The following is a 20,414-nucleotide window of genomic DNA, read 5'->3' on the forward strand; positions in this document are numbered from 1 at the left end:
GTAAAAAAAACACACACAAAAAAAACACTGCATACTTCCACAGAAAATTAGCCAGAGATTTAAGAATATCCTTCATGATATCAAGCAAAATTTGAGACATTTTTATTTTTTATCTGGAAGTTTATCCAACATTTTAAAGTCATCATTTTGTTTCACAGCAAAAAATATCTCATTTACAAAGATTTGAATTTGGAGCAGCCTTTACCCCTCCCTTCCTGTTATATTCCCACTTAGTGGATTACTGCATTGGGTGTGCTAATGACAGCTTCAGAACATGTATAAGAGAGTGCTGTGGTTTAACTTGTAGTATGTTGCTTTTTCTTTTATTGCAGTTTTCTTTCTTAAAAAATTAAGTAGTTGTACAAAGGAGTTTCAACCAGACAGATTATTAGTACAATGCATCTAGAACAATGTCACCTCTTCCATCATTCTTCATCTTTTCCAATCCCATCTATACTTTCAAGTTATATGGTTCCATTTTCATATGTGTACATTGAATATAATAACTGCATTTGCCAACCTTCCTCTCTTTGATCTGCCCCCATTCCCTTGCTTTTCCCTGCCTGACAAAAGCATATTTTAGCTTCCAGGTACTTTGTGAAACTGTTTGGTAGTTGCTCAGAGGACTTATACCATTGGAATCCTCCCCTAATAGGACTATGTTTTAGTCAATTTGTGTTATATAACTCAGTATGTGTTTTCATACATATTTATATTTAGATCTAACTTCCAAATATGAGAGAAAATATGCATCATTTGTCTCTCTACATCTCACTTAACAGAATTTTTTAGGTTCATCCATTTCCCTGCGAAATCATAATATTCTTTCTGATAGATAAGTAAAATTCTATTATATCAAAATTTCATTATGTAAAATTCCATCTATCAACTACATTTTCTTGATCCATTTATCTATTATAGGGCATCTGGGCAGTTTCTGTAGCTTGACTATCGTGAATACTGCAACAATGAACATGGATATGCGGGTGGCTTTATTGTATTCTGACTTGTAATATTCTGGGTAGATGCCCAAGAGTAGTATTGATGGATTATAGGGAAGTTCTGTGTTTAGTTTTTTTGGTGGTGTGTGTGTGGGGGGGGGTAATCTCCAAGCCACCTTCCAGAGTGCTTGTACTAATTAGTACTATTTTCATTCCATCCCTCTCCTGTTCAGCAGTGAACCTGCTTTGTATCTGACCATGAGCTCTGGGGTTCATTTACACCTTCTGTTTGCAGATTTCAACACCTAGGATAACGATGTCCAGGTTTAAGATCTGTTTTCAGAGCAAGTGTGCACATGCTCAGAGAATAGCTTCAGCCTGTGATAGATAGGAAGCTGTGTCTGCCCAAACTAGCCCCCATGTGCTCTGGAGGTGTTGTTTATGGCAACTACATGGATTCCTAACAACATGTACCTGATAGCTGGGAGAGGGGTGAGATTAGTTCCTTCCCAGTGCCCTCTAAATCAGTAGGTACACATTAATATGGAGCAGCATGTGACAATCTTTCTGTTGAAAGAGCGGAATCCTCAAAAGAACTGAACAGGGACAGAGCAATTTTCAAACCTTTAAGGAAAAATGGACTATTAAAAAGAAGTGTAAAAAAACACCCATAGGATTAGTAAGATTTAGTAAAAGAAGTCAGCACTGTCTCCTATTTTCTTAGTAACCTTATTTTATGCGAATTCCACATTGTTACTTATAATCAAGAGAACATATCTGAAGACTTAAAAAAAACACCTATAGTTCGCATCTCATATAACTGTTATCTTTATTGTGTCTCTCAGGGTTTTGTATAGCTTGGGTCAGTGACAGACACATTTCATCTTTGCTAACATTGCCAGAATGCCTCACCTGCTCTCAGTTGTCTTCATGGCTGCCTACTAATTGATGGAAATTTATTTTATTTAAAGTTCTTTATTACTTGCACCTTGACTATTTCTCTTTGTAGTGTTAATAAGCCAGTGGTTCATGTCTCTATGCCTATATATCACCACTCCCCCGTTCTGGATTATGAGGCTCAGGTGGATTGCTTTGAGAGGTGCTGGGGTGTTCTTGCTTCAGGTTCATTTCTAATTTTGCTTAGTTATCCACGATCCCCTCCCCCACAATCCCAACACGGGGGACCAGGAGTTGATAACTGACTGGTGATGAAGGCAGAGAGACCCAGCACCCACCACTCCTGAGACTTGGGAGAGGGGGTGTTCTTGCTGATTACAGACCAGCCAGGGACTCCCAGAGCCTGGCTACCACTTTTACCAAAAGGAGAGAGAAACTTGGGACCAGCAGGGGTGCAAGGTGGAGAACCATGGGGGTTGCACGGGGGTTCCAGCGTGAGCCGGGAAGTTCTTCCACCACCAGATCAGTGACCCTGAGCGGGTCGCCTGACTGTGTTTCTATTTCCTAACCCCAAAAGTACCCTGTGTGGTGCTTGGCACTGAGTAAGGGCTCCATGCACGTTAACCTCCTCATGACTGGATAAACCGAGGCTCCGAGAGCCCGTTCTCACCCCCACCTTGCTAAGGACTCAGGGTTTGGCCAGGTGGATCTGAACTTGAGCGGCTCAGAGAGCAGCGATCAGAGATTCGCAAAGGAAACTCACCTTGGCGCGGGGGCTTCCGGCTGCTGTCACGGTGCCGTGGTTCTGAGGGCGCAGATCCCCGGGCACTCTGGTGTCCAGGGTCCCGCCCCTTGCTGGGGGTGGGGAGAGGGTCTGACCGCGGAGGCGCGGGGTCAGTGCCGCAGGCTTCCCGGGGCGTCGCAGCAGGTGCCCGCGCGGACAAGGTGCCTTCAGCCTGGCCTCCGGCTCGCCATGCTCCGCAGGGGCGCGCAGCGGCTGCGGGGGCTCCCGCTGCCCAGCTGTCCCGGGCGCCTGCGCTCGGTGGGCAGCCCAGAAGGGTGAGTAGGGCGCCCGGCCAGCGGCCGGCCGTGGGGCTGGGAGCTGGTGGTGGGTCAGCCTTCAGAGTTAGGAGCGCTTCAGTCTCCGCGAAATGGGCTTGAAATTGCCCCACTGAATGATCAGCTAATTACAAAGGGAAACCGCATGGAAAGAAAGGCTCCTGTGTGCCGACCCTCCAGCCCCCTGCCCTCGCTCCCCAGGCCACAGCGAGTGCGGTCTTCTAAAGGAAACGCAGGCTCAAGTCAGCTTCTCTGATTGACTTTCACTTTATTTTTTGAGTTCTCTCTTGTCTTGGAGATTATTTCATATCACCATATGCTGATTGCTCTTTAAAAAAATCAGCTGCTGCACAGTTTTTCATCCTGTCAATATGCACACCATAATTAAACAGTCCATTTATTAACATTTAGACCGTTTCTAGTTGCTTGCTTGCTTGCTTCTCTCTTTCTCTCTTGTTCGTCTTTCCTTCCTTTCTTCCTTCCTTCCTTCCTTCCTTCCTTCCTTCCTTCCTTCCTTCTCTCTCTTTCTCTTTTCTCTCTCTTTCTTTCTTTCTCTTTTTTCTCTCTCTCTTTCTCTCTTTCTCTTTCTCTCTCCTCTCTCTCTTTCTTTCTTTCTCTCTCTCTCTCTTTTTCTTTCTGCCAGACCCAGGGCTTGAACTCAGGGCCTGGACACTCTCCCTGAGCCTCTTTGTGCTCAAGGCTAGTGTTCTACCACTTGAACTACAGAGCCACTTTGTTCTGACTTTTTCTTGATAGTTTGTTGGAGATAAGAGTCTCAGGGGCTTTCTTGCCCAGGCTGGCTTGGAACTCCAATAGTCAGATCTCAGCCTTCTGAGTAGCTAGGATTACAGGTGTGAGCCACTGGGTCCAGCTTCCAGTTGTTTCTTACTGCAAAAATGTGCACACAAAAAATTGTAAGCATATATTGTTGGTCACATGAGATTCTACAGTCAGTGTTTAAGAAAGAAACTATTACTAGGTAAAGGATCATATGCATTTGAAAGATTGAAAAATATTAACAAAACTTCCAAAAGATGGCAAGTGAGTATATTCTTGCTACAAGTGTAGCCTCTTCCTGCATCTTCATGGCTTCTAGGCTTTGCACATTTTGGTGTGTGTCTTTGTTAAGTCTGACAGGTGAAAGTGGCTATTCCTATTTTAATGGTTCTATATTTAAACAGCAATATGGATCATCTTTCTGACTTCATAGTGTGGTAGTGTCAATAGATTATTCAGTCTGCAAGGAAGGCTACTGGCTAAGACCATCTTAACATTGTTACCAGTTGACGCCATTATTATTTTACATACTATGCCCTTAAATTCTGGAATCAAAAGATCTACTTTTGAATTCCATCCATCCTTCAATTGAATAGATATATATTTAGTAGCTATGATGTGCTAGGCTAGTCTGGTACTAGTAATACAGTAACCACCAAATTATAGTTCCCTCTGCATCACTTACACAGGATGTGACCCAACACTTCTGTGTCTCTATTAAATGGAGATAATCAGGTCTGCTTTGCCTAACTCCCAAGGTACTGTGAATTCTAAACAAGAGAATCTATGTGAAAGTGCTTTGCACACCTCAAAACATCACAACACTTGCCATCATAGTGACATGTCATGTATAACAAAAGGAAACAGATTTAATAGCTTGAGCTGAGTTGTTTGAAACTAGTTGGGCAAATCAAATATTTAGGACTACCTCAAAATATATTTTACTGTAGCACTTGTATATGTCTTTGTTTAATTTGTAACAAAAGCATACAGGTAAGTGGAAATAGTAAATATGATGTTGCAAGTCAGAACTCATTGTTGAGTATGAGTTTTGGTCACTGTAAGGACTATGATTCCTACAATAGTTGGAAGTCATGCATGTATTGTTAACTCATACAGGTTGGCTCTGAGATTAAAGTTGATGTAAAAGCAGTATGCTAATTTATTTTGGCTGAATAATTTGTATTGACTCAATCCCAAAACATCAATATCTTTGATTTCACAAACACTTAGCCAAAGAGGCCAAATAAATATTTCAGTTTCTAATATAGGAAATGGAGGTCTGACCTGCATTTTTTTATTGTTGTTTGTTTTGTTTTGTTTTCTGCCATGGATTCTACTCCATTTGATTTTTTAATATATGTGTGGATATTCTCAACTACTTCCAGAAGGATTTTTTTAATAGGTTGTGGGGCTTGAAGTCAGAGCCTGGGTGCTGTCTCTGAGCTTTTTTGCTTAAGGATAGTGCTATACTATTTTGAGCAGCTCTACTTCCAGTTTTTGAGTGATTAGTTGAAGATACGAGTTTCACAGGGATTTTTCTGCTAAGGTGGGCTTTGAACCATGATCCTTAGATTTCAGCCTCATGAATACTAGGATGCCAAGTTTGGTGTCTGTTACTTCAGAAAGATTTAATACAACTGTCCAGATATTTTAAAAATATATTGCATGGGGCTGGGAAGGTGGCTCAGTGGTAGAGTGCTTGCCTTGCATGCATGAGGCCCTGGGTTCGATTCCTCAGCACCACATCAGCAAAAAGAAAAAAGCCGGAAGTGGCGCTGTGGCTCAAGTGGTAGAGTACTAGCCTTGAACTGAAGAGCTGAGGGACAGCACCCAGGCCGAGAGTTCAGGCCCCACGATTGGACCCCCCCCAAAAAAAATATATATTGCACAGTCTAGAACCTACTGTGGCATACTGAGCAGAAGGAATACTGTGAACTAGACAATGCTTGTGGCCCCTTTTGGCAGATGGTGTGTTGAGATTCTTTATCTACATCACTCTAAGAAAGTTGATCAGTTAGATAGGGACTGAGACTTGATCCTAAGATACCCAACTGACATTCTTTATTTTTCTTTCACTTGACCACTCTACTAAAATAAATCATAGTCTCTCTTTTGAACACACAGCAAAAGAACCTTTAAAATTGTTATCATTGGTCATTTTTGTATGGATTTCAAGCAAAGATATCTTTAGTCCATTTAAGAATGAATTTCTATCCAAAGTAGTGAATTTCTATATATGTTACTGTTTTCTTATTGAGTTCAAGGAAATGATTAAAGTAATTTAAAACCCAGTAAAGGTGGCCTTGGCCCAGTGTCTCATGTCTATAATCCTAGCTACTCAGGAGGTGGTGATCTGATGATAGCCGTTCAAAGCCATCCCAGGCAAGAAAGTCCATGAGTCTTTCCAATTAACCACAAAAAGCTGGAAGTAGAAGTGTGGTTCAAGTAGCAGAGTACCGGCCTTGAGGTGAAAAGCCCAGACCCAAAGTTCAAGCCCCAGTACCAGCACAAAAACCAAAACAAATTTAAAAAATCCAGTTAAGCAAAAATCCTGGAATTTACTGTGTCACCAGAAAATAAAGAAATGCTCTTAAGAATCTTTTTAATTATGTCTAAAGCATCCAGGAATCAATTGAATTAATACTTTTTTGGCTAAGTCTGGAACAATTTCGCATTAAAATAAACGATGAGACAAGGTGTGGTAGTTGATATTTGTAATCCCAGCTATGTATAAAGCAGAGAAGAGAGGATTATATTTAAAGGTCACCTGAACAAAAAGGTAGAGACTGTATCTCCAAAATAAAGCATAAGTGGCTAGAATGTGGCTCAAGTGATAGAGTGCTGGACTAGCAAGGGTGAGGCCCCAAGTTCAAATGCCTGTCTAGAAAAGAAAAAAAAGCAGAGGAGAACAAAGAAGAAGCTTATAGCCCAGCTACTTGTACAGATCCATAAGATAATGCTAACTACTGAAAAATCAGTAACAATAGGCAAGGTAGAGAAGCAGGTGCAAAGTGAAGGGAACAATGAGAGGCAGAACATTCTACTGCACCTGGGAAGCATCAGAGGGCCAAGATGATCCGAGAGTTATAGGTGCTCAACTTAATGATGCTTATGGTTTTTCATAGAACAAAACAGTTCTAAATGTGTTTTTTTAAAACATAATAAAGATATTCATTGAAGTCTTTCACGAGGAAAAAGGGGTGAGGGAGAAGAGAAAAAGAGAGACTCTTCATTTCTTTAGCTATATGAAGCATCAGAGTCATTAAGAGATGGACCAAATACCTGTTTCTTTCTCCCCAACCCAGGTTGCCTAGTCAGAGATTGGGTGTCTAGCTAACCAAACACAAATCACAATCACTAGAGTGGGGCTGGGAAAGCACGTTAATCAGAACAAAGTTGGGTAAATTTTTTAAATTGTTATTATGAAGGTGATGTATAGAGGGGTTACAGTTAACATAAGTCGGGTAAAGAGTATATTTCTTTTTGTCACCCCTTCCCTTATTCTCTCCCAGTTTTTGTTCTCCCTTTTCACCCATGAGTTGTATAGTTCATTTTCAACATAATATCTAGTGAGTACCACTGCTGCATTTAAAGTTAGGTATAGTTACCACTTTTAAAATTTGTATTCTTCCAGAAAGGAAAAGCTCTCTTCATCCACAGAAACAAAATGGAAAGACAGGGCAGAAACTGTGATAATCGGAGGCGGCTGTGTGGGAGTAAGTCTGGCCTATCACCTGGCCAAAGCAGGCATGAAAGATGTGGTCCTGTTGGAGAAATCAGAGCTCACGGCTGGATCCACCTGGCACGCAGTAAGTAAAGCCTCCACAGAGTCCTGTGCCCCAAATCAGGTACCAGGCTTCCTTCCCATTCACAACTTCCCAGAGCCAGCTTGTATTTCTCTATGGCTCTCTTAAACCTTTGCCATAGAGGACAGTAGGCTGCTTCAGTATAGTTCAGGAAGGAATGAATCTACAAACTAGACTGGAATGTTCCAGTGGGGATGCAGCGGAGAATGGAGCATACAGCCCTGGTCCCTGGTGCTTCGTGGAGTTCAGAAAGCACCAGGCAGTGCTGGAGAGAAATCAGCGCCATAGAGCAAAGTGCAGAATGACAGAGGGTAAGGTATAGGTAGGTTTCTTCCAAGAGGTGGCAGTAAAAGCAGAGACCAGGAAGCACTGAGCAATAGGCAAGGGGCAGGGCAAAAGGGCTGTGAGGTTATCTAGCCAAGAACATTCAAGCAGAAGGAAATCAAGGCCAACAGAAACAGATTGGAAAGGGATGGCTGACAACTCTCCATACCTGATTGTTGAGAAGAGCACCCCCTTTATATTAGAATGACTTATTTTTTCATTTACACACTTATTTAATATTTTAGAATAGATTACAAGATTCCCTGGGATTTGGCTTCTTAAAGATCCCCAATGGATAAAAAGTAATACACTCTTAATCTCAACTCCTTTAAAAAAAACAACAACAGGTTTAGAGATATTGAAGTGTCAGTGTCTTGATCAAAGTTAACTATGCAAAATAGTTTTCCCTTAAGCAAAGGGAACACAAAGCAAGTGAGCTGAGGTTCTGTGTTGTTTTGCTGGGAATAGTCATGCATTGAGCCTCTGGGTCTGAAATGAGGATTCACGCAGTGAGCCGCAGGTAGGATCTCTGAGGTGTTTTCCTAATACTAGCCTCAGACTGTGATCCTTCCACATGGCCAAGACCATGACCCACACCACCATGCTCAGCTTATTGATTGTGGTGGGTTCTCATTAAGCTTTTGTCAGGGTTGACCTCAAACCATGTTACTATACCTCATGAGTAGCTGGAATTACAGGGATAAGTCAACATGACTGTCTGCAAGAGATAGATTTTTAAACCATTTAACATTTTACTGAATGAGGAGTTTCAGTGGGATCTGGCCCCAGTTATTTAAAATACATGCAAAGAAGTAATGTAGTCCAATTTGTCACAAACATTAATGGACAAGAGAACATGGAATATTACAGCCAAGTGTCAGTAGAAACCTTTGTATAAGGTTGGAGGAAGAAGTACCAAGTGAGCATGGCCAAGACAACACTGTACTCCTTAGGTCCATGAATCACTGGGAGGGATCAGGGATCACTTTCCACAGCACCAGCCATTAAAACCAGCCTCAAGTACAGCAAAGCTAGAATCAGGCCATCACACCGCTGGATTCAAACTGTAATCTGGTGTATGTAGTTTAATAACAAAGTATTTGAATCACATAGCTTTTCCTAGAATATGATTAATAAGCTTAATATTCAAAGACTTTTCTACACAGTAAACAACAGGAAATTTACTTAAAGTATCTCACTCATTCCAAGTGATTTTGCACATTTTATAATCTCAACTAACATAGTAATATATATTTACATATCAAGTAAACAAAGAACTATGCATACTTTAGTGGTTACTCTCAAACCTTTGAGTGGATTTGGAACTACTGATAAAGGGTGAGTTAGGTCTGTCTGTCTCAGGGCTTTCTGAGGCAGGTTCTTGGAAGCTGGGAGGACTGTTAGGGAGAACACTGTTAGGACTCCTACTGGTACCACTAGACACCATCCATTACACTGTATTTAGTGTTTAGCTGTATTTAGTTTGATGACTTTAACTCCAGCTTTCCTTCTTATTAATCTTCATTCATGCTAAAAGGATTCATTAATTTTTAACTTATTCAAAGGTTTAAAATCCATTTACTTATCAGCTATCTGTCTTCTATCTGTCTATGTACTGACATTCTACCACTTTGCATTCTAGCCATGTTTCCAGGCCAGCTTTTTGCTGATTAGTTGGAGATAGAGTCTTATAGACTTTTCCTGACTGTGTTCGCTTTACACTTCCATTCTTCAGGTCTCAGCCTCCTGAGCCCTGCATCTTGTTGGGCTAAATATTTGGAATAAGACTTTTTCAAAAATGAATCCATGTGATTCCTTCAGATGAAAGATCATTAGGTCCTAATTTTGGGAGTGGGGAAGAAGAGAATGTATGGCATGGATACGTCTAGATGGATAATAGAGCTTTCTGGAAGTCTGTCTTCACCTGGGTGTTATGTGGCTGAGAGGCACTGGAGAGGTACATATGGTGGTGATCAGAACTTCACACCAGTATTTGTAACTATCCATTTCATCAACAGATAGGGTAGACACTGAAGACAAACTTGGGATCCAGAAGGCCAGGGATTCTTGTTCAGAAAACAGAGGTTATATAATCCCTGTTATTAAACCTCAAACATCCATGGGTTGCAAACATTTAATGTAGAAGAAGATGAGGTGCTTAGCTATGAGTCAGAAAGCCTGACTTAGTGTTCTAAACTCTACTACACTGTATTATGCTGTTATGCCCTGACTAGTAAATTGAATTAGGAGTTTTATTTTTGCATGTGAAAAACATAGTTGTGCAAATGTCCAGATGCCTGAACAAGTAAAAGAATCCTTGGAATTCTGGCCCATAAAGGATGATTAGCAAATTTAATGGGAATGTTTTCAAGCTTTGGAGAACCATAATGCTCAATACTACTATGGAAGAACTGTATAAATATCCTTAAATAGACTTTATTTTCAACAGATTTTGTTCTAAAGATAAATTAGCTGCAAAATGAGGTCCTAGATACTTAATTAAGAGAATTTGCTTCATTGCTTAGATTCTTTTTGAATACTACAACTGCCACAATTGAAAAAAAAAAAAGTCTTGGGGCTGGGAAGGTGGCTCAGTGGTAGAGCGCTTGCCTAGCATGCATGAGCCCCTGAGTTCCATTCCTCAGCACCACATAAGCAGGAAAAAAAGCCAGAAGAGGTGCTGTGGCTCAAGTTGTAGAGTACTAACCTTGAGCTGAAGAGCTCAGGGACAGCACCCAGGCCGAGTTCAGGCCTCATGACTGGCAAAATAAATAAATAATCTTCAAACACTTTAAAAAAAGTCTTGGCATACCTAATATTTAGAAATCTTTTCCAGAGGGTAATTAATCCACATTTATTCAACAAATACTTGTGGGGTGCCACTATTGCATATGGAGCTGCTTTAGCTTCCACAAAAGTCTGTTCAACCTATTCAGCAGGCTCTAATTACAAGGAGTTTTCTAGTTCTTAAAATAGGCAATTTCAGGAAAGGGCAAGAGAACTTCTGTTCAAGGGAAAGGTGGGGAGTAGATCAAGGGAAACCCTTTGCTGGTCAAGGGGCTGCAGCCATGGTTCACTGGCTGCAGCCCACATTGCATGTTTTACTCAGATTCTTCCTAACATAAACTGAGCTTTGCTAATCTAAAAATCTGAGTTCCAAAAGGAGAACAGTTTTGAGATCTGACATGAGATCAAAGGTAGAAAATCCTACACCTGGGGGCTCGGAAGGTGGTTCAGTGGTAGAGTGCTTGCCTTTCATGTATGAGGCCCTGGGTTCGATTCCTCAGCAACATATAAGCGGAAAAAGCTAGAAGCGGTGCTGTAGCTCAAGTAGTAGAATGCTAGCCTTGATCTGAAGAGCTGAGGGATAGCGCCCAGGCCCAGAGTTCAGGCCCCATGACTGGCAAAAAAAAAAAAAAATCCTACACCTGGCCTCCAGTGGTTCAGTGTATACAGATTTTGTTTCACACATATGAGTTAAAATATTGTATAAAATACAATGGCCTGAAACTGGGCACCTGTAATCCTAGCTATTCTCCTAGCTACTGAGATCTGAGGATTGTAGTTTGAAGTCAGCCCAGGCAGGAAAGTCTGTGAGACCCTTATCTCCAAGTAACTACTCAGAAAAAGCCACTGTGGATCAAAATGGTAGAATGCTAGCCCTGAGCGAAAAGAAGCATGGGGACAGTTTCCAAGCTTAGTTCAAGCCCTAGGACCACGAAAACAAACAAAACCAAAACCAAAAAACAATGGCCTGAAAGTTCAGGTGTGTATAGGGACATATGAAACCTACATGAATTTCTTTTCACATAGACTTGGGTCCCATCCCAAAAGTTCCTTATTATGTATGCATATGCAACTATGCCAACCTCTTTCTTTACCACGTATCCCAAATCTAGAGGCCAAAACATCTATAGTGCCAGGCATTTCAGATAAAGGATATTCAACTGTAGAAAACATTCTTAACTCTCCCATCAAACTCATCCTATTTCTGAATCTCCAGGCAACCCTTTCCCTAGTAATTTTCAGGTGCTTCATGCATGTGTCAGTACCTCGGTTCATACTTTGAGTATCTTGCCACGAACTTTTTGCTCTTTGGGTATCCTGCCACGAACTTTTTGCTCTTTGAGTATCCTGCCACGAACTTTTTGCTCTTTGGGTATCCTGCCACGAACTTTTTGCTCTTTGGGTATCCTGCCACGAACTTTTTGCTCTTTGGGTATTCTGCCACGAACTTTTTGCTCTTTCTTTGGGTATCCTGCCACGAACTTTTTGCTCTTTGGGTATCCTGCCACGAACTTTTTGCTCTTTCTTTGAGTATCCTGCCACGAACGTTTTGCTCTTTGAGTATCCTGCCACGAACTTTTTGCTCTGCAGAACTCAAGCTGTTGCTACTGTGGCCTCATCCCAAGCATTGGTTGGTGCTTTTCTGTTTCTTAGCAACCCTAAATTATAGCTTAGAAGATAAATGATCGACATTTTAAGAATGTTATTTTTATATGTATTTTCTTTCTTCTTTACTTTTAAGGCAGGCTTAACAACTTACTTTCATCCTGGAATAAACTTGAAGAAAATACATTATTATAGCATCAAGCTTTATGAGAAACTGGAGGAAGAAACTGGACAGGTAAGTGAATTTAACTTAGAATTGTCTAATAGCTAAGCTGTCTGATGGTTTTGATATGTCACCCCAAGTGGCTGTGTGTGTCTGATGCCAGTGATGTGTGTACTGTTAACTGAGGTAGGGAACTAGAGTGAAAGCTAAAGAAGCTCCGGAGTCTGCTTTAAAACCTGCTTTAAAATCAACCTAATTTCAAGTGTACTACCTGTGTAATTAACCAGTTTTAATATTTTTGATGAAGAGTGAATAAAAAGCAGCTTTAAAAAATATCTTTAGCCAGTTACTATATCTGTAAGCTAAGAACTGAGAGTCTGTAAGTAATTGGATTGCATAGGATCTGACAATGGAGTGCCAGATTGAAATTCAACTTTGAAAAGTACACCACTCAAAGCCTCTACTTTTATTTTTATCCCTTTTCATATTGACTTGTACTTGCAAAATGAAGTGGCAGGCAGAGTTGCTCAGGCTAAAGGATACTTACATTTTCATCCTGTTTTCTTGCTGAAAACATAGCTTCCCATATTTGGCAGGATGAAGGTCCATTGCCTGAGGTGTGAGACCTTCATTGGCTCACCTCTGCATGCCTTTCCCATATTTTCTTTTGCCGTGTGTCTCCCTGTTAGTATGTTTACTAAATGGAATATGCTGAGCTCTCTCAAACCACCGTTTCTTCCTTTTTGTTGCTTTCCTTTTCTTTGTTGTTATTGCCTTGGTGTGAAATGACACTCTTTCCCTCTTTCCCAAGCAGGGCAGAACATCTCTGGGTTCTCTCAGTGTTTGTGCAAACACTTTTCTGATCTGACCCAGAGAACTATTGTTTCTTGGCTGGTTAGTTTTCCTGACAGATCTTGAGCAATTTGAGGCCAGGGTTGTGTTTTTTATCTTTGTAACCCAGGGCGTTGGCAAATGGAAGAACTTCAATAAATGGCAAATGCATGTTTTATTCAATTCACAATCACAGCAGCGCAACATTTTGATATTTCACAATCTCTTTCAATCCTATCTCCTTCCTTCCTTCTTTCCTTTCCTTCCCCCTCCCCGCCCCTCCGCCAGTACCAAGATTTGAATTTTGGACCTTGTACTTGCTCAGCTTGTTTGCTCATGCTGGTGTTCTACCACTTGAGTCTCACCTCCAGTCCAGCTTTTTGCTGGCTAATTGGAGATGGAGTCTCACAGACTTTTCTGTCTGGGATAGCTTTGATTCATTACAGATTTCAGTCTCCTGAATTGTTAGGGTTACAGGTATAAGCTTTGGTGCCCAGCTTGTCTTTTTCTTTTCATATGATCTTTCAGTATGCACATAAGCACTTGTCTAAGTTATTATAATGGTGCACGGAGCTGTCTTGACTTTACCTATGCACTAACAACTCAATCTAGGCAAGGTCTTTGCCTTTTGTTCAGTATTCTGGGACTTAGAGAATTGTCTGGCACAGAGGAACATTTAGTAAACAGTTGTTGGATGAATGTCTTTTTTGTAAGATACAAATATTTCATGCCCTTATCTTTTCAGTGCATAGTAAATTTCTTTCCTTATACATTGCATTAGAGAACTGTGTTTGAGTACAATAATAATAATTTACTTATGGTATTTCATTGGAATTATTATCATAGGTGGTGGGATTCCATCAACCAGGCAGTATCAGAATTGCTACAACTCCAGTAAGGGTAGATGAATTTAAATATCAGATGACGCGGACTGGCTGGCATGCAACAGAGCAGTACATCATTGAACCTGAACAAATTCAGGAGATGTTCCCTTTGCTCAACATGAATAAGGTATACATCTGAAAGTCATTTTTACCATTTGTTAATGTGACTTAGAAAGGCATTCTAAGAAACAAATAAAAAGTGGAAATTCTTTTTTTTTTTTTTTGAGTCTGGTCATGGGGCCTGAACTCTGGGCCTGGGTGCTGTCCCTCAGCTCTTCAGCTCAAGGCTAGCGCTCTACCACTTGAGCCACAGCACCACTTTCGGCTTTTTTCTTTTGCTTATGTGCTGAGGAATCGAATCCAGGGCCTCATGCATGCAAGGCAAGCACTCTACCACTGACCCACCTTCCCAGCCCAAAAGCGGAAATTCTTTATACCCACATTTTGATTGGCAAAAGTACATGATTGTTTTGGGTAAATCAAGATGAGCTGTTATATATGCTAGGTTAAATATGGAAAAGCAATGCAAAATCTTAATTTTCTGCTTAAAATGATTGTGTTTGTGTGTGTACCAGTACTGGGACTTGAACTGGGGCCTGGGTACTGTCCCTTAGCTTTTTCACTCAAGGTTAACATTTTACCGCATGAGACACAGCATCACGTCTGGCATTTTTGTTTTGTTTTGGTGATGGTTGATTGGAGATAGAAGTTTTATACACTTTGTTTCTCTGGCTGGCTTTGGAACATGATTCGCAGATCTCAGCCTCCTGAGTAATCAGGATTACAGGTATGAGCCAGGAGTGCCTAACAAACCATACCTTTCTATTACTGTATGTCCCATATCAAAGTGGAGAAACAACCTGATATGATTGTTCTAGAAAGGTAGTTATAGTTTTAAAGAAATCAACTGAAGACATTCTATGTCATGTTCTCTATCACTTAGCACATTACTGCTCTTACAGACTTTGTACCAGGCATAGATCTATATTTATAACAAATTCCTAAGATAATCCACTACAAGGAATGTAGGTGGTTTTCCCCTACTAGTTAGTCATCTTTTTTTTTTTTTTTTTTGGTCGGTTGTGGGGCCTGAACTCTGGGCCCCTCAGCTCTTCAGCCTAAGGTGAGTGCTCTACCACTTGAGCCACAGCACCACTTCTGGCATTTTCTGCTTATGTGGTGCTGAGCAATCGAACCCAGGGCCTCATGCATGCAAGGCAAACCCTCTACCACTGAGCCACCTTTTCAGTCCAATCATCTTTTTTGAATATGAATAACACTATCTAACATGACAGAACACATTTATGTACCAAGGACCAAGTTAAGCCCTTTATATGTGAAATTCCATTTAATTGGTACAGTAATATTATAAAGTAGCTATTATTACTAAATAGAAAACTGAAGCATAGGCAGACTATTTACATTGTGAGTCCAAGTAGCCTGTCTAGAAAGGTCTAGAACAAGAGTTTAAACCTTAGCCCTCTGACTACACTGGTTGGTGTGAATGTCCTGGGTGCTCCAGCTGGGTTGTTAAGGGAAGCAGATGCTATTTCCTTGAAAGAGCTCAGGGACAGCACCCAGGCCCTGCATTCAAGCCCCAGAACTGCCAAAATAAAATAAAATAAATTCCTACAGGGTGAATATGATGATCAATGTATATTCCATGCCTGTATAAACATGTCACATAAAGCCTATTATTTTGTTGCATTAATATTAATGTTAATAACATTAAAGCAACAAAAGCTTCCCACAAAGCAAAGTTTGGATCTAGATGGCTTCACTGGTACATTCATCCCAACATTTGAAGAGTTAACACTAATCCTTCACAAAAACTTCCAAAATTAGAGAAGAAATAAGGGTTCTATGAAGCCACATTGTTCTGACATGAAAAACAAAGACATCACAAGAAATGCTGTGCCCCTCAGGAACAAGATATGCAAAAATCCTCCAGGACATACTAGGTAAATGAATTAGCAACATACAAAAAAATGTTCTACAATTTGACCCAGTGGAAGGTATCCCAGGAATGCAGAGTTATTTTACCTTATGGAAATAAATTGTGCTGGGTGCCGTTGGCTCACACCTATAATCCTAGCTACTCAGGAGGCTGAGATCTAAGGATCGAGGTTCAAAGCCAGCCCAGGCAAGAAAGTCTGTGAGACTCCAATAAACCACTAGAAAACCAGAAGTGGCACTGTGGCTCAAATGGTAGAGTGCTAGCCTTGAGCTGAAGAGCTGAGGGACAGTGCTCAGGCCCAGAGTTCAAGGCTCATAACCGACAAAATAAAAGAAAAAAAAAGAAAATCAATCATAATAATACAGTAATTGAGTAGAGGACAAATATCACACAATCATTTCAGTAGATGCAGAAAAAATAGTTCACAAAATATTTCACAAAAGTTCCTTGTTCTATTTGATACTGAAAAGAATTTTGTTGAATAGATAAGACCTAATTATAATATTTTCCAGTCTATCAGTTCATTTCATCTTAGTTTTACCCTTCGTTTCTAGCACAGTAACTAACTGGAAAAACATAAATTTTCAAGACTTCAGATATACATGTATATTTATTACTAGTACTAAGCAATTACATATAAATTATAGTGGACTTTGTTAGGATTAGACATGACTTTACCTATCGGAAACCAATTTAATAATGCTCAAACAAGATAGAAGTTTCTCTCTCACGGAAACATTACAGGGCTTGAATGGTGAGTCTTTTTCATGAAGACTTCAGGAAACCATTCATCTTCCAGATCCTTGCTCTATCACTTTTGGAGTGTGACACTTGATTATTATTCTTCCAAGATGGCAGCTTGAGCTCCAGCCATTATGTCTGCATTCCAGATAAAGATATGTCTCTCTTGGACTAATGTGACATTGGAGGCTAGGACAAAAAAGAGATTGTACTAGATGTCTTTTTAAGACAATTTGTAAAAGGTGCTATATAGCACTTTGATTTGCCTGTCAACTGGCCAGAATTTAGTAATGGTCTTAGCTACCAGCTAGCACTAGTAGTTTCCAGGAAGGCTAGAAACAGTTTTTCTTGATTTTAGTGGCCATGTGTCCAAATGAACAGAACATCTGAGTTGTGTTGCTATGGGAGAAAAGAAGAAAGGATATTAGAGACAACTGCAAGCTTCATTCCACTCTTTCTTTCTTCCTTTCTTTCTCTTTCTCTCTTTCTTTCCTCCTCCTCCTCCTGCTCCTCCTCCTTTTTGGTATGTGTATGCTGGTACCAGGCTTTGAACTCAGGGCCTGGGTGTTATCCCTTAGCTATTTTACTCAAGGCTGGTGCTTTATCAGTTGAGCCACAGTTCCACTTCTAGCTCTTTTTTTTTTTCTGGTGGCTAATTGGAGATAAGAATCTTATGGAATATCCTGCCTGGGCTGGCTTTGAACTGCCATCCTTAGATATCAGTGTCCTGAACAGGTAGGATTTACAGGCATGAGTCACTAGTGGCTGGCTCACTGACTCACTGACATGCACTTTTTACCCTGGTTCTTGAACTCATGACTTCATGTTTGCTAGGAAAGGACCACTGGAGCCATGCCTCCTGTCATATCAACTTCATTGGGGTTAGCCTTCAGCCATGACCCTCTTACCTCTGCCTCCAGAGTAGCTAAGACTACATGCATGTTCCACCACACCCAGCCCCCAAGATGGACTCTTAAAGCCCAGTGTTGTCAGATATTTGCTATAGAATGTATCTAGACAGAGTCATAGGTATATATCTATTTAAGCACTGACTCTTTCATAATTCAGATTTTAGCTGGACTGTATACTCCTGGGGATGGTCACATTGATCCTTATTCTCTAACCATGGCCCTGGCTGCTGGAGCTAGGAAATATGGTGCCCTGTTAAAGTATCCTGCGCCAGTGACTTCCCTGAAACCCAGGCCAGATGGAACATGGGATGTGGAAACACTACAGGGATCTATAAGAGCAAATCGAATTGTGAATGCTGCAGGTGAGCATCATATCTTTCTGAAACACACAGTGTTCGTGTTAAACTGGGGATTGGACTCTGGGGTCTCAGTCTTGCTAGGCAGGCACTCTATCACTTGAGCCATGCCCTTGGCTTCAGGTTTACCTCCATGACTTTGCCCTTGGTGTGTGACTCCATGCTGTCCTTGAGATCAATAAACAATTTGTATTTTTTTCAATTCTTCATTTACTTCTGTTCCAGGTTGTATTTTGCCAAGTGAGGCTTCTTTTTCCTTTCTGTGTTTAGAATCTATCACAATAGCCAGATTCTATTATTCCAGTTTCAGGTAGCATCTTGCTAGAAGTTGTACGGATTACGTTGCCTCAGTTCTCAATTCTTAGCTCATTCCCATCAGATCTCTGGCCATCATCTTTTCTTTTCCTTTTACTCCTCTATCTCTTCTCTTCCATTGGAGAAAATGATAACTGATTACATATGAGTAGCTAATGGGAGGAGAGTGGGGGGGCGAGGAAGCGTATTTTAAGACATCTTATCTGGAACAGAGAGGCTTCCCACAGGATAAACTTCAGAAATTGGGGGCCAAACTTTGGATATGCTCTCCTTTAGAATTGGAGTTAATGGAAAGGAACTTTAAAGTGTTTTTTTTTTTTAACACTTAAACCCTATCATGTGCTGGCTTCCATCTAAAATGCTAGCTGCGAGATTTAGAGCTCACATAGGCAGACAAATCTGTCAGATTCTTATTTCCAAATAACTAGCAAAAGGTGGGACTGGAGGCATGGCTTAAATGGTAGAGTACCAGCTGGGAGTGAAAAACCCAAATGAACACTCAAGGCTGCAAGTTAAAGCTCCATTACTGGCAACACAAAAAAAAGAAAGAAAGAAAAAGAAAAGATAAGGAAAGAAAATCCACATGACTTGAGCATGCAGCAGCTGAAATACTCCTCAGAGCCACTCCAGGAATTCACTTTCCCTCACATATTCAGGCAAGGTCCACAGGCCAGCTTGGAGATGGACATAAAGTAACCAGGTTATAGACTTGGAAGTATAATCAAATGGTTAAAACTGTAAGGGCTGCTGATGTGCCTGCCATTCTCCAGGGTCCTGGCCTCTCTGAGTCAGAGACACATGCCTTGCCAACCTATGACTGGGGGAAATAGCCAGTTTGTAAAGGGGGCTGAATAGTGCCATTCCCAAAAGGTAATTTGGGTAGTAAATGGGCTTAGCATGTAGAAAGCACTAAAAAATAGGTATTATAATGATCATTATTTCCTTGTAGGTTTGTACTCTGGTCCAGGAGACACTAGAATCTGGTCATCTTAGCTGCTTGGTAGCAGCCTTAAGATAATTTTTTTTTGTCCTAATGCCATCTATCACCCATTCTTCTGGTAAGCTGGCTTCTCAAAGAGTTTGTTTATGATGCTTGTGTGCCTAAGAATCCTCTCAGGATATTTCTAGGGCTTCAAAAAGATTCTAATTCAGATGATCTGGGTGGAGGTTTAAGGGCTATATTTCCTTGCCCTTCCTTTTTCTTTTTTTCCCGTTAGTGCTGGATCATGCACATGATAGGCATGTGCTCTTTTTAACACGGAGATATCTCTCTAACTGAGAAACTGTATATTAAATTTTACTGCTTGATTTGCAAATGTCCTTTGAGAGACATTGTTGAAAAGGCATTTCTGTAAGAGATTATAGTGAGTATATTCTGGAATAAGCAAACCTAAGGAAGTTTTAAAAATAATTTTTTATTGAGATTAAGTGATTACATACATTTCACAGTATCGTGAGACAGTGATACTTAAAGTTACAAACACAATTTAACCTTCACAAGGCAAATTGTCATTATCATGGTCTATAACATTTGTAAATTCTAAGAGCTTTGACAATACAACTATTTCTTCTACATCTGGTAGAAGAAATATACATATATACATTTTTTTTAATGTAAGCTGTTCCCTCTCCCTCTCATTCCCTCTCTCCCATCCCTGCCCCTGAGTTACTTAGTTCATTTTTATCAATGTCCAGTGCAGCTGATGGGGCCCTCTGTTATACATTTTCCCATTCCCTCTGATTCTGTATCCTTCCCTAAGATGTGCATATATATATATATATATATGTGTGTGTGTGTGTGTGTGTATATATATATATATACACACACATGCATACATACACCATATATGTGGTCAAGAATATGGAGTCATTTAGAAATGATACGACAAATTGAGTGGAGGTCCTTTGTTTCTTGAGTCCTGTTTATTTTGTCATATCTCCTTGCCTTAAAGTTTTTAATGCTCAACTCTTGCTATGCAATATCTAACTTGCTTTTAGCAGCCACATCTTTCAAAATTGACTTCATTTTTATCCCTTCCTCGGGTATAGCAAGGAAA

At 40.5% G+C, this 20,414-nt stretch overlaps 1 protein-coding gene across 1 annotated transcript in view; it reads left to right on the plus strand.

The window, feature by feature from the left end:
- Positions 1 to 2,463: 2,463 nt before the first annotated feature.
- Dmgdh (dimethylglycine dehydrogenase) overlaps positions 2,464 to 20,414 on the plus strand; it is a 70,851-nt gene continuing 52,900 nt past the window's right edge. The window contains exons 1-5 of the mRNA XM_013015818.1: positions 2,464 to 2,897; positions 7,312 to 7,486; positions 12,336 to 12,434; positions 14,040 to 14,204; positions 17,844 to 18,048. Of these exons, the coding sequence (XP_012871272.1) occupies positions 2,812 to 2,897; positions 7,312 to 7,486; positions 12,336 to 12,434; positions 14,040 to 14,204; positions 17,844 to 18,048 (730 nt within the window). The 5' untranslated portion in view covers positions 2,464 to 2,811. The remainder of the gene's footprint in view (positions 2,898 to 7,311; positions 7,487 to 12,335; positions 12,435 to 14,039; positions 14,205 to 17,843; positions 18,049 to 20,414) is intronic.

This window comes from Dipodomys ordii, unplaced genomic scaffold (genome assembly GCF_000151885.1).
Source record: "Dipodomys ordii isolate 6190 unplaced genomic scaffold, Dord_2.0 Scaffold28, whole genome shotgun sequence".
Classification (NCBI taxonomy): Eukaryota; Metazoa; Chordata; class Mammalia; order Rodentia; family Heteromyidae; genus Dipodomys; species Dipodomys ordii.